The sequence below is a fragment of the Lathamus discolor genome, chromosome 3, assembly GCF_037157495.1.
Source record: "Lathamus discolor isolate bLatDis1 chromosome 3, bLatDis1.hap1, whole genome shotgun sequence".
NCBI lineage: Eukaryota > Metazoa > Chordata > Aves > Psittaciformes > Psittacidae > Lathamus > Lathamus discolor.
Window position 1 is genome coordinate 53,659,552 of NC_088886.1, and position 24,160 is coordinate 53,683,711.

General features: G+C 38.9%; 1 protein-coding gene across 1 annotated transcript; it reads right to left on the reverse strand.

Annotated features, from left to right (window-relative positions):
• Nucleotides 1-1,308: 1,308 nt before the first annotated feature.
• SLC25A24 (solute carrier family 25 member 24) lies at nt 1,309-24,150 on the reverse strand. The gene is made up of 10 exons (XM_065675233.1): nt 23,779-24,150; nt 12,777-12,903; nt 12,324-12,411; nt 11,731-11,842; nt 8,982-9,140; nt 8,490-8,642; nt 7,252-7,359; nt 5,683-5,850; nt 4,453-4,603; nt 1,309-3,775 (listed from the first exon to the last, which is right to left on the reverse strand). The coding sequence occupies exons 1-10, from the start codon at nt 23,962-23,964 to the stop codon at nt 3,597-3,599; spliced, it is 1,431 nt and encodes a 476-aa protein (XP_065531305.1). The 5' UTR covers nt 23,965-24,150; the 3' UTR covers nt 1,309-3,596.
• Nucleotides 24,151-24,160: the final 10 nt, after the last annotated feature.

Genomic DNA, 24,160 nt, shown 5'->3' on the forward strand with positions numbered 1-24,160 from the left:
TAAACTTTTTAAGGTAAGGGACAAAAGTAATCAGCAGCCTATAAATGCATCAGTACTAATTTAAGAACTCGGAATATGTTATGGAAACACACTATTTCAACAGTTTATGACAGTACCTTGGTGGAACACACTAAAAACTAAATGAGCTTGAAGAAAGAGTTGAGATACTTGTTTAGCATTCTATTTCCTTGACCAACACACAATAAACTTCAAAATTATAGTAAAAATATTTTTAGAAGGGAGAGAAGTATGCTGTCCTAAATAGACCGACTGTCCATGTGTTTTTGCTGCACATAGCTGCAAGCAGTTAGAAATAATAGTACTAAATGCATTACAGACCTGAGCTGTTTCAAAAGCCAAACTTCATACATGCTGCCTCTGTAATAACTCCTATTCATCAAAAAAGCATCTTAGCAGGACCAGGTTTTGATAAAAAGACTGCAAAATTCAGTTTCCCAACAGGCCGTCTTGAAAGCAATATTTAAATACCTGTGCTAAACTCTGTAGCAGTTTCTTTATGAAGGGATGGGGGGACCACCTAACTCTGACATCTTCAAGAGCATCTTGGTCACTGTGAGTAAAACCACTCACAGTCCAGCCTTTCCAGCTGCAGAGAATTTCCAGTTATAAGTATCTGTGCCTCAAGTAGAACTGCATGTCAGATTGTTCATTTAGTCAGCAATCATACACCAAGCATCTACTTCTTAATTTCTTTAAAAGGAACTTCTAAATCTTATGTTCAAGAACTGTATTTGCAGGAATCAGAGACAAGAAAAGCCTCCCTAATTTATTTACAATTATATTTAACATTTGAAGGATTGATATGAAAAACTCCTAAGGAGTTGTCAGAGCTGGCTACTGAGCATGCTTTCAGTAGGATAGCTATGCTGCACAGAGTAAATTAAGTCAACTATCTAGAAAAGATTTTATATTGATCCTTCAACTAACAGGAAAGATGAACATCAAAGCAAGATAAACATTAGGAATACAAGCAAGTATGTTGGTCCTGCTTATTAAGAGTCCTGTTATGCAGCATACACAGAAGCAAATCACGCTGTAATACTATTCAATGAACAATCAAAAATATTAACTATTATGTGATCTTCCATTAAGTGAAGAGACAGCTAGTTTTAAACAGGATGACAATCAACTAATGTCAAACTAGGTCTTCAAGTACCAATGTAACAGCAAACCACAGGCCTGTCTCAAACTTATTTTTAGATAAATTACCTTCTTTAGTGACACTATTATGCATATATACTCATAGTGCATAAGGCCATGAAAAAAAACCCATCAGCACACTCCAACCAGAAAAGGAAACAAAGATTTATTAGAAACTGGTAGTTTTATAGAGCTAAAAAGGTAAACATATTTATAAGAGACCAAGAGTACACAACTGACCACAGTCATTATAAAGGCACATAATAAAACTAAATTTGAAAGACCCCATCTTTTCAACATTTGAAAACATCATTACCATAACTTTCAATACTCATAATGGCACTTGCACACTAGAAACAAAATGGACCCAATCTAGAAGATAGACACCACTGAGGTCATCTTCACATCACATACACAATACATTTGCTCATTGGTCACAGTCAAACAAAATGGATTGGGAACTGATCTCACAAATCCCACAAAGATACAAGAACGCTGGCAAAACCAAGAAATATGCAGGTCACAAAGGCATTGTACACATGGATGATTTGGATAGAAGACCTTTTGTTTTGTTTTTATAAAAGTGCAAAGTCCAAGGTTCCCCTACAGGGAAGGCTGAAAGATACAGCTAAAGCTGCCATTTTCTGAAATCTGATAAAACAACATTTTGGAATACAAATTTTTCTGGAGTTGTTATATATCAGTTTATGGAGAATAAATACCAGCCATGGAAGCACTAAACACAGATTGACACCTGACTGCTGTTTGGAAAATCTGGCCCAAACAGCATGTGGAACAAGGGAGGTTCAGGCAGTTAGTTATGTTTGCTTGCTTATTTAGTTGTTTAATTACAAAGAAAGGGGGAGTGGAGGGGATCCGTTAATCACCTCACAGGAACAAAGTTCTTCCTTCAGTAATCCAATTTCACAGATGTGGTCTAAGGGCAGTTGCTTTTAGAAGGTCAAGGTAAGTATAAAGATTATCTTGAATTTACAAAGATTAAGACACCACACATAGCAGAAAGCAGAAAAAGTGTAACAAATGAGTTTGGCAATAATTGGTACTCTGTTTTCAGTGTTCAGGCCTGAAGACAACTGAAATGTGCCCATCCCCACCCCCAAAGGAAGTACATAGAAAAACCTACTGTTTTGATTTGTTTTTTAAGGAGCTGTTTCTCAAGCAATAACAATCTCTTTGTGTGTGCTTTGCTTGCTTCATTAACATCAATCTGATGGGCACCTGAGACCAGCAGCCCCTTTTGGTCACTTGGACAAAATGCCTCAGTATTTCACTACCTGAATTTCACACACAGCCAGCACAGAAGATCACGAGAGAAAAAGGATTTCTCTTGCATGATAAACCTGTAAAAGCTTTACATAATAATGCAACCCTCTAGTGGCTAAAAGCACATAACAGACAGTAGCCCTCTGAGCAAGGGAAAGAATGGATAGTCCAAAATGAGAAGGATTTCTTTCCCCAGGGCAGCTATGATTAGCTCCACTATGGGCTGTACTACAATCATTATCAGCTTAATACTAGATCCTCCACTCCACTTTTAAATGGAGACTTGCATTTGTATGGAATGGATCTAGTAACTGAGTTTTTCCTGCTCCTGTGTATTCTGATCCTATAAAACGTGCAGCTGTAACCCAAAGCTTGTCACAGTTAACAGTGCTAACATTTACAAGAGCAATGAAAAGCAGGTCCAGCAAAACAAACTATGAAAATCACTGATTGTATTATAAAAGTACCGTGTAAATCCATTTGAGGTATTCCGATACCATGGCATAGCAGTTTCTCAGGCTCTTATTCTTTAAATAAAAACATTTTAAAAAACCCCAAAAAGGTTCACCTGAAGATAAAGGTGATGGGATACGTTTTAATGTGTTACTCCATCCTCATCTCTATCTAAGATGCTGTTTCTTACAAACTTAACATTGTCTTCAAAAATAGCAATAGTAAGTGCTTACTTCTAGGCATGCAAAATTTTGCCTGTGAATTGCTTAAGTATAGGCAGCATGACAAAACAAAAAGTCACTTTCATATATTCAATATCAAGGCAGTATAAACTTCTCCTACCTTTGGTTTGATCCAAGCCAAATACACATTTAAAGAAGACAAATACAAAAAGAAATAGCCAATGAGTAAAATACACAGAATTTCTTGAAAATATAAGCAAATTGCTGATTTAAAGATAGTTTCTTGATTCTTTTTTGTTTTTTAAACTCAGTGACATTTAAAGTGCAATATAGGTATCTGTTTAGAAATGGTGAACTAGAATTTAATGAAGTTTCTTCCCACTTCACAGCAAAAGTAGAAGTTGCAGCATCTCTCCACAAAGATCCGTCTCTGTTGTGAGAGCAGATTACTTGAGAAATCATTTTTGTTCTGGTGTTTCCAGCAACATTAGAAGCATCTCACCTTTTTCCTTCATTTCATGCTATTCCCAAATTCTGCTTCATTTTTTCATATACAACATAGCTGATGCTGACTGCTGGAAGCACTTTCATAAAATTAGGGGCTATGCCCCTATAAAGTCCTCGGATTCCCTCCGTAGCAACAATTCTTTGAAATAGACTGACCATGTTTAGTTGTGGAGCTCCTTCCACAGAGGCTAGAACAAAAAGATGATGTGTTATACAATAGTTCTAGTGATATTAACATTCTTAAGCAAGTATCAAACACCTGGGTAGTGAGCCTACTACCACTTTAGGGCCACTGATTAAAAGCTGAGTCCTCACAGAGGGAGACATCAATCCTAGACATCTGAGAGATACCCACATGTGTACGTCCCACTGAAAAGCATTATCCACCTACATTCCTTTGGAAATCTAGGCTCCTACCCTTAAGTCTGTGCACAAATATATCTAGCAAAGACTCAGCTATGAAACTCTCTTTATGAAATGTCCTCCAGAGCAAACATTGTTGTCTACCTTCACAGGATGCTGCAAGTCTCTTCTTAAATTTTAAGAGATCAAATGAAAACATTCTAGATTTTAGAAAAGTGTTCCCAGATTATGACAGAAGCTCTATGCCTGGCAGAGTCTTGTATGGCACATGGCGTTCAGAGGACACAGAGCACCAGTGTCTGAAATGTTACATTTGGATCAAGTATGATGAACAATGCTGGAGGTAACAGGGAGAAGGGACCAATTTTAAGAAGGATTTGCCAGATAAGGCCTTGATTTTCCAGGTTAGGTTTTCTTTTTGCTATGTCTCTGCTACAGCTATTCCAAATGATGCAATTTTGATGCAACCACACAGAAACATTTTCAGTACAACAACACTCACCTTGAGCCTGCATGCGTGTTCTGATGAGAGCAAGAGGGTAACTGGCTAACTGCCCACATGTGCTGGAAACAGTACCACATCCCAACAGTACAAAAACACCTGGGTTAGCAGAGCTTGACGCATAGTTTTCTAGCCACGTACTCTTTAAAAGCTGACAAGGTAAAATTTAAATAATAAGAGATCTTCATTCAAGAAAGTAAACAAATAGATCTTTATTCATTACAAAACTTAGGGAATCAATCCTGAGAAGCACCAATCTTGCTACACCAATCCTACATGCTTACTTTTAAAGTGCACAAGCAAAAACACCTTAGAACACGGGCAAGGACTTTACCCGGACTACAGTAGTTAGTGAGTGGAAGAGAAATGCTTCAAAGTTGCAGCAGCAGGAACAGTGCCCCTGTTCTAGACCTGTTAATACTTTGGACGAGGACAGGGGAAGCACAACTCAGCATCCCACAGGGTGCAACAAAAGCTTGTATGGCTGTGCACGTCACCCCATGCAGAAGCAAGGATGCAAACCATAGAAAATAGCTTCCATTCTGCTTTGAAAATGTTTGCTCAAGCAATTCTGCTGGTTACTGATGTGGTAGGAAAAAAAAAAGTGTGCACCCGAGTTACTTAACACACTTTGAAGCAACACCTAGCATGTAAGGTAGGTAAAACATTTTAGTTGTTGCTGATGGGTGTAAAAGGTGTCAGTTCATCTTGAAGGGAAAGACAATGGTGTTTCAAAATCCTGAGACCAACTATATGTTAGCCACAAAGAATTCTGGTGACATGCACAGATACACAAGGAAATCAGGTTACTATAATCCAATCAAAAATGATATTAAATATCATAAATGTAGGATAGGTGACATAATATGAATACCATTTCAGGTTTTTAAGGCCCATATTTGCTACAGAACAGGTATGTTAAAGTCCAACAGGCTTAGCTGAGTATGCAAGCATGTTGCATTGCCAAGGTCTAAATAATCCTGCCTTATGAGTAGATTTCTTGTTTGGTACTGTTCAATGTAAGGGCCCATTGGCACTCCTCCAAAAAGGGCAAAGAAAAACCTTACAGTCTAGACTAGTGGAAATTCATTTGTGTATTTTAAATTGAAGACAACAGAAATACCACAAGCATATTACAAATCTAACTAATGATGAAGTATTCTAGAGAATATTTACCCTTTCCATAAATTAACTAATGAAAGCTACATGTATTCAGTAATCAAAACTCACCTCATAAACAGCAAGGTCAATGCCAGCATAGGGAATTATACCCAGAATATTAGGAATATAGCCTTTGTAGAAGGCCTTTACACCTTCTCTTTTCAAGATCTTCTTAGCACAGTCAAACATCCCAGAATATTGCCCTGTTTTACCCACAGCCAATCTTGTCTTTAAAACCTAAAAATGAAAAAAGCAGTTACCTTAACTACATACGTATTTATTAACGTTTTTTGTAAACACAGGAAAACACAGTATCTCTCTGCTCATTCAATTGTCTAGAACTGCTTTGCATTTTGGTGCTTCAAATCTCCTTTGTGATGACTACTGTTAAGGCTTTGTTAGCAGGAGGCTTCTTCAGACTTTATCCTTAGTGCAGAGCAGCACACATACAACATAAATACTAAAAATAACAACAGAATCCGAAAGAATCTACGAAGGAAATTTCCTGAGCAGGAATTTGGCCTACTTTAAAGCCTCCTAAAACTGTAGCTTCCTCAGGAGTTTCCTGGCACTTTGCTTTTCTCTTTTACTTAGAAACACCCTAAAACACCCACCAATTCTGGAATAGTATTGTACCTTTTTTAGGAAGATTGAGCATCTTATTGCAGAATAGTTCACCTGTCTCCATTGATCTGTGTAATTCAGATGATCTACATAACATTTCAGTTATTCTATAACTTAACCCATCTCTGTACTCAGGCTAGCTGAGATTCAGCGGCTCTAACAGCAAGGATGCTATTTAAAAAGAGATTACTGTCAGCAGTGAAAACAGCTAAATTATATTCCTGCTGACAGCCCTCCCAATGCAAAAGGTATTTAAGTTACATTTTCCATTCCTTACAAATCTGGATGTTAGTACTGGTTTAATGCCAGACCCAATATATATTCCAGATACTCACACAAGATAAACTTTCTGGAGAGCCAGCAGTAATGAAAGTTCAACCTACTTCTATTAAAAAAAACCCAACAAAAAAAACCCATCAGGATATTAAATAGCTACCCTAGAGCAGGAACATATTAAGACTAGTTAAATTGCAACACGTGCAGTACCACATTCATGTACTGCAGAAGAAAGTGCAGTTAATCCACCCAGCCTCAAATGTAGCCATCATATTCCTCTCCCACACTGATGTAACCAGACCCAACTCCCACACATAATGCAGCATAAATTCATCAGTTCGGGAGCACACAAGACCATTCCTTGCTTACATACAGTGTGAAGAAGATTAATGCCCAAATTAGAAAACACTTGAACAGGTACTGAATTTTAAATGCATTCTTGGATGATTTTTTTCCCTGAGCTAAGGCTTTACTTAAACCTTGCCTTATAAAATATTATACAGCCAAATATATAGAAAAATGGCAAATATCAAATAGAATATAGTAGATTCTAAAATGCCTGGTACTGAAATTCTAAAATGCCTGGTACTGAAATTCTAAAAGGAAGTCCAGAGTGAAAATAAATTAGGACCTAAGAATAGAGAGCAATTCCTTTTCAAGAGCAAAATAGGTTTTATCTTGGAAATGAGCCACACATTTGGCAAAGTCTCCAATGGAAGCAGATTTTCTATTACTTACCTCCATGGGATATATAGAAGTTTGTGCTGTTGCTCCAGCCAAAGAACCGGATACAAATCTTTCAACAGTGCCTAACTTTCCATCATCCTTAGTAAGTATCCTCTTATACTGTAGTTAAAACACATAAAATAAGCATCACGTGGTTTTTAGGAGAGGCAAGAGTTACTACAAGAGGCAGTAGTACAGTACAAAATGTCTTTTCAAGCTTCACTTCCTTTTTCATGTATTTACAGTTATGTTTACTAACCAAATTTAGTGCTATGCTTACTGCAACTCTGTAGACAAAGATTCTCAAGAACAGAGTAAATATTCCAGCCTGCAGAAATCCTCTACATTAAACACCTCTGCCACCCACAGTACTGTCAGGTATTCCAAACAGCCAACACAAGGCTACCTAAAAATGGCTTCTAGATAACAAAGTGGAACCCGACTCTATTGCAGACCCAGTTCTCCAATCAAAGAATGAAAGATGAACTAGCATGTTCACAGAGAGAGAGTCATACATACCGTGTCATCGAAGACAGAGACACCACCATGCAAGAAAGCCCCACCAGCCCCCAAAAAGCAGAGCAAGAGTAAGGTATAATGTGCTCAAGGTTACTCCAAGGCATCAAAAGCTACTGTTGTCTTGCAATACGCCAAAGTTTACTTGATGTTTCATTGCTTTTATTTCAGTTGTACAGAGATGTTCAATATGTTCATTTTGTCTTACCTGATGCACTAGCAAGCTCCACAGAGAAAAAAATAAAGCTCCTTTAACTACAACAGAATGGGAGTTCATTTTCCAAAGGAGGATTAGACCTTAACATGATGCTTAAAGCTGATTCAGAGGTAAATATAACTCTGAAATCCAGGATGAAGGCATCTTACATAGCACCATTATATCTGACTCAAAAAGAATCCTGTATAAGTTCAGCTAGCATAATGTGCTAAATTTTTGGTTGTTGTCACTTCAAAGCAACAAACTAGATATTACTGCACTACTACACATAAAGCTATGCAGCCTGGTGAACAGTTTAAAATGTATGACAGACATCGCTTATAATACAATAGCAAAATCTGCCTAATATCCAATATTCTATTAACAAAATAGACTATTTTAAAATGTGAAAGTCATTCTAAAATTACATTGACAAAATCCACAACCATGCTAAGAACTCCTATGTAATACAGGAGGGCAGATAATGAACAGTGAGAGTTGACATAATGTTATTTTCATTCCTGATTGATCATCCTACCTGTTCATAAGCCCAGAACTTAATAGCTGTTTCAGGAGCTATTTTCACAACATTTACACCATTTCCCCTCCAGAGGGATCGGACACCACCTTCTTTCAACATTTGCTTAAAACCGCTGGCTATATTCATTTTGTTTGATTTTGAACCATGAACCTAAAAATAAAAAACACAAAGTCATAGTAAAGAACACTGCTCTGATTAGATTGTAAAACTCATTACCCAAGTATTACATTGCTTAAATACATCAACTAGCAAAAACCACAACCACTACTGAAAAAAAGGTCTTAGTGGCACAAGTATTATAATATTCGATTACAATTTTGCCAATTATTACTATGGAAAATAATTTTTATGAACAAAATATGGAAACTGTCAAAACATAACTAGACTTACAGAATTTAGATACTGTATTTGGCCATCAGTTTTCCATAACAGCTCTCTAAAAACTGAAGTGATACTGGAAACTAAAAAGTTCTTGAACATTGCACCTACCTGCATCATCACTTTAAGGCGATCTAATGGTGCTGTGCCTGTTCGAGAGACAGCACCAGCCACTCCTCCAGCCAACAGCTGTTTCCACCACTGTCCAGTCTTTTTCTCTTCCTCCGTGAACTCATCTGGAACAGTCAAACTATCTCCTATATCCAACACCTATTAGAATCCAAAGCAAATATGTGCAAATAACTTTCTCATTCCATCATCTCAATTCTACTAAGAGCTCTAATTCCAAATTACGCTACCACCTGTAAATAAAATGCTAGTGAAAAATAAAAATATCTGTTTAGTGTACATTCTATAATTAACTTGCTATGGATTGCTATTACTATTCAATGAATAGCAACTTTTAGTGACTTCTACATAGATACTGAGCAATACCACCACAGACCCACCATTTCAAAGACTGCACCATCATCATTAAAAATTATGTTGAATTCCTGCCTTGAGCGTGGCCCAAACGACATTCTCTCATGATCAGCAGTCCTTCATAGTCAGCACTAAAGCTCAAATCCTTATATGCTGCCGATAACCTTTCACCGGACAACCTTCTAGGATTAGTTTAGTAATCTCCTAAGGATGCTAACAAGAGATTTCTCTCTCACGGTAATTTATTCACGCATATGTGGGATCTTACCACCACCACCACCACCATTTTAAGGTAGTCTTTTTATAGGTGATGTATTGGAATATTCTATTTCTGGTAACTGCTGTATATTACCGCACAAAACTACAAGTTGGAGTAAAACTTTATACATTATTTTATCCTCAGTTACACTGAAAGATACATGAATTACTTTTTTCAACTATAAAAGTTTGCAATTTGATCAAAGAACACTACTGTAGGCTTTAGCAATAAAGCTGTCCAAGACATAGGACTATGGAATCTCACATATCACTTAAACATAGTCTCTGCTCTTCATGTATTTATAACCATGATACATGAGGAAAAAATACAATGTAGACAATGCAAAACCAGTATTATGCATAAATTAAACCTTTAAACAAGCAAGAATGTTTTCATAACTGATAAGTAGCTGACCAGAAAGCATGTTAACTGATAAACTTTTTTAACAACTGTTGATTTTAATTGTAGACACCACATTCCTAACTTATGCTGCATTCCCTATCTGTTAAGTAGGCAGAACACTGTCTTGGTCATCTGGAACACAAGAAATGCAGGATACAGATTATAGATACAGCTACTGGACAAGCAGGATAAGCACTAACTATTCTGGGTAATGAACACAGTAATTGGAAAATTCTTTTATCTTTCTAACATTCATGGTTTCCAAGTAAGGTGTCATCAGTTGCTCAACTACATGGAAACATCAAAAGGTCAATCAGAACTCTTACAATATAAAATCAGTGTTCTTAGAGAAATCATGCATACCTACCAGGGGTTAAACCTTGCGTCTACCAAACCCTAAACACAACTAAGAAAAAAAGCTAAATTTTAGGGTGTTTATAACAGAAAAGCCACATCCAGCAATTCATAACAACTCTATCCCAATGCAGTCATCTGCTTGCAAGATCTGACAGCAATTAAAGTTTTACAATAAAAACAGAATTGGAAGAGCTGTCAATGCCAGCCAGGCATGCAAGGTGTCACATCTGCCCTTATCTGAAACACCAGCTGTGCTGCCGTAGAGCTGGATTTTGCTTGCTGAGATAACTGGGTCATCAGCTGACTGCAACACAGGAAGATCACATGAGACTTCTAAAATTGTTTCTTAGGAGTGACTAATAACATTCCATAATTTAAAAACACCTAAAATCTTATGTTAAATAGTATTAATATGAAACATTTTATTAAAGCAAAGGCATTTTTTTTTTTCCACTAAGTAAACTGGGACTAGGACTATTTGATCTCATAGCAGCATTTCAGCTGTTTTCAGCAGCAAACAGGGAGCTAAATCCCTTCTGGGGAGCATTTCTGAACTGAGGCTGCAGCGTGAAACACTCACAACTTTCAGATCTCAAACTTGTTTTTATTACAGGAATGCTGACTAATCCCTGAAGATATAAATGGTCTCACTCATATTCAAAGGAATCTGTCTTTACCTAACTTCATGGATTACTCCAGTAATTCCTCAGCAAACAGGATTACTGGTGGTTTACTTACCTTATTATTTGTTCTAAAAAGTCTGTCACTGAGGTGGAAAGAGCTCCATTCAGTAGAAACTTAAAAAACTTTATCTGCTCAGTGGATAACCTATTGCTGTATGTTTTGTCATTCTTAAATGAAATTCTGTAGCACAAGAGTGTGAGAACATGTGCACAGATAATCACCAATGACACCAGTGATTTTAAGATAGTAATAGTGTTACTATAGAAATACAACTACTGAACTAATTTCAACATAACAAACAGTTAAAATGTTTCTATTATTTGTTTCAACACATCAAAAGTGCTGAATGTAAAACTGTGTTGTAATGTGAAAATTATTTAATATTGTAATTATGATCTTCCTGTGGAATATCTGCAAAGGAAAAAAGGATTCCTTCCTAAAAATTACTGATCATTACTGGCAAGGTTTAGATGAAATTCTTTGTTCAAAAGAACCTCATGTGACACTATCGTGCTTGTAAATGGCAGCATGAAGTCAAAAGGAAATCAAAACAATCTTAAATACAGGCATGCTTGAAATTTAACAACTGTGAAGTTGTTATACTCAATATTGCAAATTAACGGAGCAGAGATGAACTTCGGAGCTGCACTAAGCTAAAAGGACAGTTGAACTTACAGTGGAATGTTTCCAGTATCGAATTATTTCCTCAATGTCTGTAGCTGGGTTAAACATAAAATGATCTCTCCACTCATTCCAGTCTACTGTCATCGTCCCATCAGCATCAATACTAGAAAGAAATTGAACAGAACTGCATAAGGAAATAACAACAGGAATGGAGTTTTGCTCTGTTTCACTGCCTTACTCCCAACCCCTTTTATTTTATATAATACTGGCCATCACATCAGTGACAACTGACTGTAAATTCCATATGGAGACTTCAAGGCTGAATGTGCCATGGCCTTCCCATACCATGCTTTTCTTATCCAAATGCATCTGGCATATTTCATTTAAAAACGTATTATAGCACTTTGTTCTATCAACAGCATTTACAGGGAAATGAGGTAACATTCTTCTCCCAGAACCAGATGCTCAAATAGCAACTAAACTTACTATCACCCAAGAACAGATGGAGTATATAAGAATTTCTGTAAAGGCACCACTGAAGGTAACAACATTTTTCAAAATTATAATTCCATTTATCCTGTTCTTTGAATCATATTAATTAACAGCACAAAGCTTCACATACTTGAAAAACAATAATTCCTGACCTTTGCAGGATCTTTTCTGCCTGTTTTTCTGAAATGTTTATACCCAGTATCTTGAGAGACTGGACAACCTCTGATGCTTCAATTTTCCCTTGAAACATTAAAAGAAAGATGATACATGTTTAAAACATGGAACTTAATACACTTCGCACCTTGGTGCCCACCAAGTTCTATTGTAACACCTACACAATAGCAAAGATCATTTAAAATCAATTTAAACACAAATTGTTTATTTTGATTGTCTAGTACAAGGCATAGAAGACATACAAGACTATAATTATTTACTACTTCAAGCTATAGTAAATTCTTACTATGATAATTTTAAGGGAAAGTAGTAGGGGTTCCATATTGACAAATTTTTGTCTCCAGTTTAGACAAAGAATATAAATGAAGATAACTTTTAATTCACAGCTTCTTCAAACAATGTTTGAACAAATAAAATAAACCAAGGCATACCATCATTGTTTTTGTCCAGGCTCTTAAATGCCAGTTTCATCTTCTTCTCATGATCTTTAAGATACTGCATAAATTCTTCAAAATCCAGCTGTCCATCCTGGTTGGTATCTCCAGCTTTAAAAATTTTCTGTTGAGAGAAAACTCAACATTTGACTTTTCCAAGCTACAGCATGTCACAAAGCAACAGCAGCATGACACAGCCCTAGTTTTAAGGAAAACTTCATATTGGTCACTCTGGGAGTCAAACCAGGAGAATACATAAGCATATCCTTCAGAGCTGTATTCTGGAGTTTAACACACTCAGCATTAACCCAGGGAGGCTGTGAATGTTCCATCCCTGGCAGTGTTCAAGGCCGGGTTGGACAAAGCCTTGGGTGACATGGTTTAGTGTGAGGTGTCCCTGACCACGGCAGGGGGGTTGGAACTTGATGATCTTAAGGTCCTTTCCAACCCTAACTATTCTATGATTCTATGATTCTATTTTCATGAATAATGATTTCTTAAATCTATCTTTGCTGCCCAGTGCTTTCTCTTTTATTTACATAGCTTTCCTACTCAAAGGATTTTTAAAGCTTCTTACCAGCACTGGCAAGTTATACCTACAAGTATCAAATAAGTTGTGGAGGAGGAGGTGAGAGACAGGACAAAGTCATGAAAGAGAACAACTCTAATCCTGTGACTTTCCTGGTTACACATGAAATTTATCAATATGCCAGTAAAATAAAATAAATAAAATAAATAAATAAATAAAAAATAGTGGTCTATTAATTGCAAATTATAACGGTAAAGATAGCAATTGATTATTTAACAGCTGACCCGAAAAAATAGAAAGATATTGCCTTCAACCACCCAGGGTCTAAGAAGGCAGGTCTTTCTACTTCAAACTGAAGCCCTGACAAAAACATCAAGCAAACAAGCAACACCAGACTTGGCAAATTTAGTGTTGGCAAACAAACAGAAGCACAGTAATCTTCCATTTTTGTATGTGGTTTCTAGTAATTGTCCCACAGGTAAGAAACATATGCAAAATTAACCATGAGTTAAATGCATGGTACACAACTGCCAGCACTGCAGGAAACAAGTCTGAAACACAGCCTAAGCATAGACATTTCCATCAGCAAAGGGCCAGAATACCATCTTTGTGTGTGAAAACATAGCTTTCAATGAAGGGAAATTACAGCAGCCCCCTCCAAGCATCAGCCTGTAACTGCTGAGGCTTGTCTCCAAAGGGCAAAGCCCTGAGAAAAATGAAGCTCAGGCTAACAAGCTCTGCAGGATTTATGAGCCTGGGCTTCATGCCACAGCAAGGGCTGCAGAGAACACAGTGGGGCGGAGGAGATGCAAGGCCCACAGGTCACTGGTTTCACCTACTCTTGCACTTCCACAGCACTGCTGTCTCCTCTGACAGGATGAGCAGGAAGCAGGCTGTGAAATCCACCCCAAAACCCTGCTTCAGAACACAAGATTTAAGGTAAACTTAGAATCATAGAATAGTTAGGGTTGGAAAAGACCTTAAGATCATCAAGCTCCAACCCCCCTGCCATGTGCAGGGACACCTCACACTAAACCATGTCACACAAGGCTCTGTCCAACCTTATGTCTCATCTCTTGATTTGGGCATCAGTGCCCATGGTTTCCCTCGAAGTGTGAAATCCTACAGGAGCAGCACTTTGTACAAGATGGACAGGAGACCAAACTGATAGCACAATATCTTCATTAACTTGCAGTAAGTTTCAGAGTACTTCAAGGTACATCTAAAGCATATGCCAAAAATTCTTCCAAATTCCTATTCTGCAGACTGCTTGTGCAGCTATAGTTTCTGAATCACCTAACGCAACAAGATTTGCATGGCTGTTCTAATCTGCAAAATCTGGTTTTAATCATTTTGTTTATTCCATTATAATTAGTATAACTCCTCAAAAGACCAAAGTCCAGAAAGTTCTAGCCTACAGAATTTAAGCATAAAGGAAGTTGAGAACTCTGGAGTATTTCCTGCAGGTGTCTGAAAAAAATGGAAAATATTTTATTACATTTATGTTGCCTCCTTTATCTTTGCTTTCCCACCACAAAACCAAATGTATTTTAATGTTTAATCTCAAAAAAAAACCCCAACAACCAAAACAAAAACACCCAAATTCCTAAGATTATTATAGATTTCTCAATGGAAGGGAGGAAGTCAATATGGCACGACACAGTGCAATAAGGAAATTATTTACCTCCTACAATACAGCAAGTTATGCACAATAAAACTGACTGAATTTGCCATATACTCAGAGAAAAGTGTCTGGTATCATCTTAGAAAAATAGTATTCCTAGTATACTCGCAAATTCAGCTTGATTGCAATATCTATTTCAAATATCTATTTCAAACCCTTACCAATATGGTTACAGCTGTGCAGAATTTCCCATTATGAAAAAAAAAATAGTTTATACTTATTGAAGTCTATGGATGCATTGCTGACCACGACCTTCTAACAAGATATTAAGAAAGGCCCCCCCTCAAAGACACTGCAATCTCATCATATCTTGTACTCCACGCATGGCGTCTCATACTGCAGGATCTGAGCATCCTGCTAGTCTCCCACAAGCTACTGAGACGAGGTAATTTACATTTCAGTCATACATACACTGAGTGACTTCTAATCAACATTAATTGCTACTATTCCCTACTGCTATCTGAACTACACAAACAAGAATGTAGAACAATGGAAGAGCTGTTCTGGCTCACAGATATGACAAAACTTGAACAAAATTACAGTTACAAAACCTCCACTGCTGAGGATGATGTAAGCCAAAGAAAATGGAAATTCCTAGGAAGTTTAGAGCACTGGCAGTTACAGTGTGTGAAGGGGCCACCTTCCATTTCATCTGCCAGATAAACAGATTTTATATTGCAACAACTAGAAAAGGATAAGCACAAACATGCTCTCCATTCCCTACTTTTGTTTTACAGTTATTTTCCAGACTTCAAGCCAGCCTCAGCCACTCTCAGTGCAGCAGAACAGAAGCAACAGGGAACAAAATCGTATGCTTTCACTGAGTAGCCACACGCATTTTTCTCACATTACAAATCTAAAAGTTCATTGGAACAAAAGCCTCTTGTGTCTAGGAAATGTACTAATCATGCAGGTGCTAAAGTTTCAAGATTAAAACCAGTAATTTGTGAGTTTGTGTAACAAAGAGAACACTGAAAGGAGCTTGCCTTCCACTGGCAGGGCAGAAATTCCCGCATGGAGGGTGGCATACTCCATGGGCATAGCCAGCAGGAAGAACACGTACCTGATTCTGTGGGAAGCCTGGCACAATCCCAGGTATAAACTGCCCATTCACAACATCAAATAATAATTGAGGTTGGAAGGAACCTCTGGCGGCCATCAAGCAAAACCCCAGCTAAAAGCACAACCTATTAGATCAGTTTGCGCAGGACCACATCCAATTAGTCTTGGACATCTCCAAGGATGAAGATTCCACAGCCTCCTCAAGCAACCTGTTTCACCCACCCTCACTTCAGACCAACAGGGAACCCAACTCTGCTGTTCTGCATTTAATATACTACCAGATTTTGCATAGCTACAACCACTTGTCACTGAGCCACTTCCTGGTTCACCAACTTCTCTGATGGAGAACTGGGTGCACTTTAAAATAGGCATGCTTACAACAATGGAGCAGGAACCAAACCAGATGCTAATCCTCATTTGGAAGTCCTGGGAAACAATGTTCAGTGTGCCTGCCACATTAAACCTGCCATTTCTTGTTCCTTACTTACTGTGGGATCACTTCACCTTTATGTAAGCCCAGCCCCAAGAGAAAAATGTTCATTTTTCAGGGTATGCCATTTCTTCTCTCATTATATAAAACTTTAACCCCAAGCAATAAAGATAATTCACTAGGTAAAATTAAATGGTGACCACATAAAGACTTGCTGATAGAAGACGACTTAGATGATCATTCCTTTTAATGCCTTTACATATACTGACTACAATGCTTCAGTGGTGACCTATTTGGTCATGACATTGCTGCCTTGGTCTTTTTTCCTCCTCACCCCCCTTTTTTCTTTTCCATTCTACTAATTTGGGTTTTTTTCCTGCTGTAGGTTTTGTTAATACAGTTGCTTTCGAAGTCCTGCACAGCGCAGCAACACCACTGTGAAAGGCCACAAGGAGACCGAAACAGAGTTTTATTTTTCTATTTCTGAATTATACAAAGCATGTTGAACTCCTGCTCCTCCAGAAGACCTCTGTATTTGGTGTGGAAACACAAGCCACAGCACAGTAAAGTTATAGACAGGCTTTATACACACCTAAAAATCCCGGTGCTCTCTAAGTGGCCTAATGAATTATTACATTACTCCGTGCCAAAGTTATGAACTTTAGCACATTCACAGTTACAATGAAAAGACAGAGAATGCAAAACACTGCAAATATTAATGATTTAATGTAGACTTTTTTTTTTAGATTCACAGTTTGATATTACTTAATACCATTATTTGTGTATTGTGCATAAGGCTTCACATTCTGATTACAAAACTGAACTGGGCATGAAAAGTGGGACTGCTCAGCCCAAATGACTACCAATCATTATTCATTAGCTTGTTACTTCAGCTGATTAATTCAACGTAAAGAATATCTAAAAGGAAGTGATCCACTAAGAAGTTACAGGGTGTTTCTAGCTTTCTATCATGCCATCTAAAACACAAGTAAAAAAGACACTTAAAGATACATAGTCCATTCAATTAGCAATTCATTGTTTGCAGTCTATGACTAGAGTTCCAAAGGGCACAATTACAAATACTGCATAGAAGAAACAGAAGCATCGAAGTGTCTTTGGACATTCAGAAATTTCACATTTTCTTTCAAAATTTCACATTTTCTTACAAAACCAAACACAATATTCCCTTCTCCTTTTCTCCCCTTTTTCTATTCTCTCTCTCTTCACCTCCAAAGTCATTAGTGCCTGTCACTCATATAGTTCTGCATTCTACAATTTTAAGTTATTAGACTGTAATCTTATTGGAAGCCAAATCAAGTCACAGCTCAGCTATATGCAACTCTTATCTCTTTACAAAATGCATACCTTACAATAGTAAAAACTCACGTCCTTTTCCTGCCTCTATCTGCCAAGACTACACAAGTTATGACACACACTGATAACCTAAAAATCAGTAGTAGTAGAGTTACTAAAGTCAGTCTTGTCAAACAGCATCAGTTGAGAAATAAATCCAGCATAAAGGGAAAGGGCCTGAGGATGTGTCCACGAAGCATTATACCCCAATGAGTCCACATAACACAGTAACAAACTAGAATGCCACTTAACCTCCAGAAATCCAACACAACACTGCTCTTTTAGCAGTTTGTGTAATTTGCACTGCCTCCAAACACTCAACGCTGTTCAAATGCCACATTCATATTTGTTTCCTTCCCTCCCAAAGGATACTAGCTCATATGGAAGCAGTACTCCAGCAGGCTCTTTAAACCTGCCACACACAGACATTAATAGAGTCCCCCACTCCAGTACAGGAGACTTGCATCCCTGGCATTAGCAGAGATGCTGCTATCAGCTGCAGAGCTTCACCTTCCTTTTCTTTGTCCTGAGCACCAAACTTCCCTGCAACAGGAAAGCACTAACAGCTGTCTTCGCACTGGTCCATTTCAGGTAAAGAATCTCTATAAAAAGAGCCTAAAAAGGAAGAGATGCAAGTTGTAATATGTTCTCCAATATGCCCTGCAGAAGCTGCTCCCTCAGGACCTGGATAAACTCTTAACTCATAGCTACGAATTAGATTCCAAGAATCTGAAATGGCATTAATGGGAGATGCAAACTATCCCAAGCAATTTCACTCAACATTCCTTGCAAGTTACACTGGTATTTTGACTTTGAACATACTTGGTAGACTGACTTTTGCCATTAAATAAGATTGTTTTGCTGCAGAGGCATCCCCACCTTAGTCATCTCAAAAGGTTAACCAGTTTATCTTGTTTGTTTACCAGGGACACACTGCTGCCTCAAGACAGGGATTTAGCAAAACATTTCAACATGCACTTAAGAGATCTTCCAGAGGTGGGGGTTCCCATATTTGGTGCCTGGAATTCTTGCACTTTGCAGCAACAAGAGGAACAATTAATCATTCACTGTACCCTGTCACTGTTCAGGAAAAAAACTATCAAGTTAGTATTATAAAAATTTATTTTATCTCCTTGGATGCTTAAAGTGTTATGAAAACAAACTCACATTCACCTTGCTCTTTCATATGGAGACTTGGAGACTACAGCACAGATCAGTTAAAAGCTTCTGAAGTTGTACACATTGAAATGAAATGACAACTTACATGTTAGCTTACAACTTTAGTTAAGATACACTACTGAAAATTTTTGTGGTATTTCACAATTAAGTCCCTATAATCAGACATAATCATAAGCCCTAGTATGACCTGAAAAACAAAGTTTAAAGGAACTAAGTGGTTCACATGAGGTGACGTCTGCTTTGGTAAAAAGTTGAAAATGACCATCTACTCTAAATCTGTAGTACCAGTTTCTGGCATACTATTAAGGTGAGAGAAAGCTTCATTTCACATTAAGAACTACATATAGACATGAAAGTGCTGAAGCTTGTAGGACTGTGAAACTGCATATCATGTATGATAATAAAGTCTAAAAGTAGATATCATGTAATTTGAAATGCCAATGTTTCTTCTAAGAATCTGCCAAAATAACTAGCATTTTTAGAGCTGCAACATAATGAAAAGGCTTCAGTTAACTTGGTCTACTAGCCTTCTAATCTTGCCATATAGAGGAAGTTCCTAAAAGTACGAAAAGCCCGGAAGTCTTAATAAAATGCTGGAGAAACACTCAATGACACATTTAGCTCACTCATTAAAAAAGTATGCGCTTTCTGGGCTAAGAACAGCTATGACAAGTTCAAGCTCTGAAGCACAACCTAGCTGTAGTTTTTAGAGGCCATAGAATAGCACCGAAGGAAACAATGCTCACGTAGCCCTATCCTCACCCATCCTCTCACACAGAGACACAGCACTGTAATGCAGCACTGTGGCCTGCCTCACTGATGGAATTCTGAATTTTCAGCAACCCACTTCAAGTGTTCTGAGTATTTTTATACTTTGTTGAAATTAAATCTTCATAAACACAGTCAATTACTCTAAACATACCATATTCTGATTGCTGAAAATTTAGTCTTCTTGTTTCTACTACACAGAAGTGTCTCATCACACTCTTTCTTCATCTAACGAAGCCTTAATGTAGCCAAAGATTTAGGTCAAAACCTGACAGTCAGTCCAAATAAGATCATTACACTGTTTCCAGAATGTAGCTATTCATTTTAGTAACATCTTTACTCCTAGCTCCAGGACTCAATGTATAAATAGCACCACAATTTGAATGCTTGGCTGTTCCTACCCTACACTGAAGCTTGAAACAAGGGGTTCGCCTCCTACAGTTTTACTGTAAGGATTGATTGCAACAGAAGGAAAGGGTGAACAAAAATAGTACTTCATATAACCGTTCACACCATGTACGGCACTCCTGCCTAAGAGGCTCACAGCATTCTGTAGACAGAGGATGACATCATTTGAGATCTGATCCCAGCATCTATTTTGTGTCTCTACTGGACAACTCCACTAATCAAAGTGACTGTACAACAGCTTTTAATACTGCTTGTAGAGCACCATATGATACTGTCACAACACTGAATTCCTTCTGTATCGGTCTTGACGTGTTATGTCAGGAATCTTTGTGAAGCTTTGCAAAGTTCCCCATTCCTGGCGGGTAATAAAATTATAAAACATTTATAAAGCATTATAAAACAGGAGTCATCTGGCAGCCTCTAAGCAGCATATATTTCAGATTTTCCAATGGTTTACTTTTGTCTGTCAGATACTGATGGAAGGCAGGTCAAGTAGAACACAAATTCAGAGGCTCATGACATGTTGTGCTGCAATGTCTTGCTATGGGGAAAAATTATTCTTCCTTAGAGGGACATGCAACCTACCTCCAAAGCTTACCACATGGTTTTGCATCAGTTCCCATATCTACAATGTTTCTTCACTTAAGAGGGTTTTATCATACATTAAGCATTAATAAAACTGCCAAGACAACTATGAAAGGTAAAATAAAAAGAATGTAACAGTAGTCTATTACTCAAATGGATAGCAGCTTTGCATCTTTTAAAGATACGCATATTCTTTCCAGAAGACTTACATTTCAAGAGAAGAAGAAAGTAGTACTTGCAGCACAAACACTGACTTACACCATGAAGATGATGACTTAGGATGAACCAACTGATCTAGCAGTGAAACACAGTAACACTCACATGGTCCCTTACCCGGGGTTATAATCAGGAAGCAGCTGTGCTCCTAGAAGTACAGTGACCAACATCCCATGCAAACGAAGCCAGCCCTGCAAGAGTACTTTTGTAAATGTAAGCCAGACCTGCATTTAGAACAGAAGAATAGCACAAAGCCGGAGACCCCAACCCAACTATGAGGCACTGAAGCCTACTCAGCTTTAGGACACCCCAAGGCCTGCCCATCCCACAGTGCCACAATGTTGGCAGGGCTGAGCAGTTCACTGGCTAATGCTTTGCCTTGTTGTTCAATACTCCCTCATCCCGTTTACTTACTCATTTGTTGTTAGTAATAATAAAACTACTCCTGCCTCTACAAACACAAATATGATGATGCAGTATCTGACTTCATTAATAAAATACCTGCTCACTAAGTAGTGAAAAGGCATTTTACTGAACTTATCACTTCAGAGCTTGAAGCAAAGTAAGAGGGAGAAGACAAGTTTCAGCTGCAAGAAAGTACAGGTAGCAGATTAGCTACATAAAGACAGGAAAGAAGCTGGAGTCAAGTCTTACTGAGGCTCTTTTATAACAAGTCTAGTTATTAGCAGCCCAGTTTCTACTTTAAACTGTGTGCACCATTAACTTTAAAATAGTGAGCATATAGAAATTTCAGTGTACTCCAACAATTCTTCCACCCCCTCAAACATGCACATGACTCATGCCTTATTTTGTTTACTCTGCGTTTCTTAAGCAACTAAGGCAGACAGTTCCTGCTGTCCATTACATCCAAGTAAGTCTAGTTTATCTGTTAATTTCATGCATTTCACTTCCAGTTTATCCTGTGGCAACTAAGAATTTGACAGATATTCAGATGTGCACTATTAATGAAGCATCACACTGATCTTCAGAAAGAACTTGGAAATTCAATTCTAAGTTGCTCAAAACTTAATTCAATTCCAAGTTGCTCAAAATTAAGCAGCACGCTACTTGTATCCCAGGGCTCTCTGAATGATGTGGGAAGACCACGCTTATTAAATGCCAGAATATCAACTGATCAACTGGGCACCAGGTTCCCTGTTGTTCAATTTAAGTAAAACCCCAAAATCCTTACAGTCAAACTGGTACAACAGTTTTTCAACAACATGTATACAATGTGCAACCGAAGTTCATAACTAGCATGCTCTTAATATTGCAACTTCCATGGATAAGCAAAAAGAAAAACTGTCCCTCCTTTATACCAAAAACTGAGAACACAAAACATAATTCTTGTAAAGATGATTTTGACCAGAAGCAGTATTAAAATGAAAGTATGCTTTCATCTATACTTGGCATCATCCAACTAAAGAGGCCTGCTGCATACTTTTCCATTAGGTATATGATACAGAGAATTAAATACCAAGTAAAAGTAAGACAGACACCAATAACGAGACCATGGGGAAAAATTGGCAGTGTGTCCCACAGTTAGTATAAAGTCACTGAAACTGAATTATTGACATAACACTGCAGTCAAAATTTAAGTTCACTTTCTTGAACCTCTTTCAGAAAATATGCAACAGGCAGTACAGGGACAGCACTGGAATGCCACCTAACCATTCTTTACACTGAAACAAAGACCAACATTGTTACAGTAATAGCTGTAGCACAGATCTCAGCTGTACCTGTACAGCCTAGGTGAACCTATGCGTGCCTTGTTGGAACAGACTTGCCTTACCACTCAAATACTTATTCCTACAGAGCTGTGCATTTACTGATTTTATATTCTTCTCTCTGGGGCTTACTGAAAACAACAGGTCAGATTTGCTAGTATAACTTGGCACTGCACTGGAATGCTTGATGACTCAATTTTACTGACTTCTGAGGTCACAACATTGATACAGGGAACAAAGGAATGTAGTCCAACCCCATCACAGCAGAATCCACAGCACAGAGTGTGTGCTGTTTCGTGGTTTGACAACCACTGCTACAAGTCTACATTATTAAACAGATATTATCCAACACAGCCCTTGCCAAGTAGAATCATTTCCATGTCTGAGTGCTGATGGAGACCTACCATGAATAACTAGTTCTGATATTGCAGCCTACTGTTATACAGATTTACTTACCTGCTGCACAAAGCGAGTTTTAGTTTTATTCTGACCTAGATTATGCAAAGGTGGAATGTCAGACAAAAGATGTAAACTACAATCCTTTATCATGCTGGAGGAGGAATATTCTATCAAACATCATGCTGTAAAGAATCAAAGGAGGTCAGAAGTCAACACGCGATGAATAAAGCCGGCAGTAGAACCTCCGACAGCAGCACTGTTAACAGCCTCCGCACTCGGGATCCTTCACCTCAGCCCCTAGGCGCGCCTGCACAACGCATCCCTGCAGCAGGCACGGCGTCCCCGCGAAGGGAAAAGCAGGCCAGAGGCCGACTTCACTCAGGAGCAGCTCAAAGCCCCCGGAGGCGGCTACCGGTCTGGAGCACCCCCGACGCGCCGCCCCGGCTCCGGGACCATCCCGGCTAGCCCCGGCAGGGCAGCGCCCCATCCCTCAGGGGCTGGGCGGCGGGTGGGTGGCCAGGCCGCGCCTTACCCTCCCCATGGTTGCAGGGTGCCGGGGGGACCGCTCGCCAGCGGCTGCTCCTCTGGGAAGCAGCGCCGGGGGATAAGTGGGTGAATGGCGGGGAAGTGCCACCGCCGCGCCCCCGGCCCGCTCTCACCTCCTCCGCCTCTTTTCCCAGGGGGATGCCCATGGCCCGGAGGCCAGTCTGCAGCTCGGCGATATCCACCCTCCCATCTTCGTTGAGGTCTAGCTTCCTGAAGAGGCTGGCGTAACGGGAGTCGCCATCCCTGTTGCCGTCGCAGGCGGCCGCCGGCAAGACGAAACCTCGTATGAACTGGAACATGGCGAGGCCGTGCGGTCGGGCAGCGGGACGCTCGCCCCTTGCTCCCCGCGGGCTGGGCGCGGCGGGAAGCACCGCCTGTGCTGCCGCTGCCGCTGCAGCCGCCGCCCGCAGCTGGCGGAGCAGGAACCGTCCCAGCCCCGCCTCGGCAGCGCGGGGAGGAGCGACCTACGGCACTGCCCGCTCTCCCTCCTCCCCG

Coding starts and splice junctions, on each gene's coding strand:
- SLC25A24 (XM_065675233.1), bottom strand. CDS start 23,964: ATGTTCCAGTTCATACGAGGTTTCGTCTTGCCGGCGGCCGCCTGCGAC. Junction 12,412..12,776: donor CCTGGACAAAAACAATGATG/GTATGCCTTGGT, acceptor TAATGTTTCAAG/GGAAAATTGAAGCATCAGAG. Junction 3,776..4,452: donor AACACGCATGCAGGCTCAAG/GTGAGTGTTGTT, acceptor TTTTTGTTCTAG/CCTCTGTGGAAGGAGCTCCA.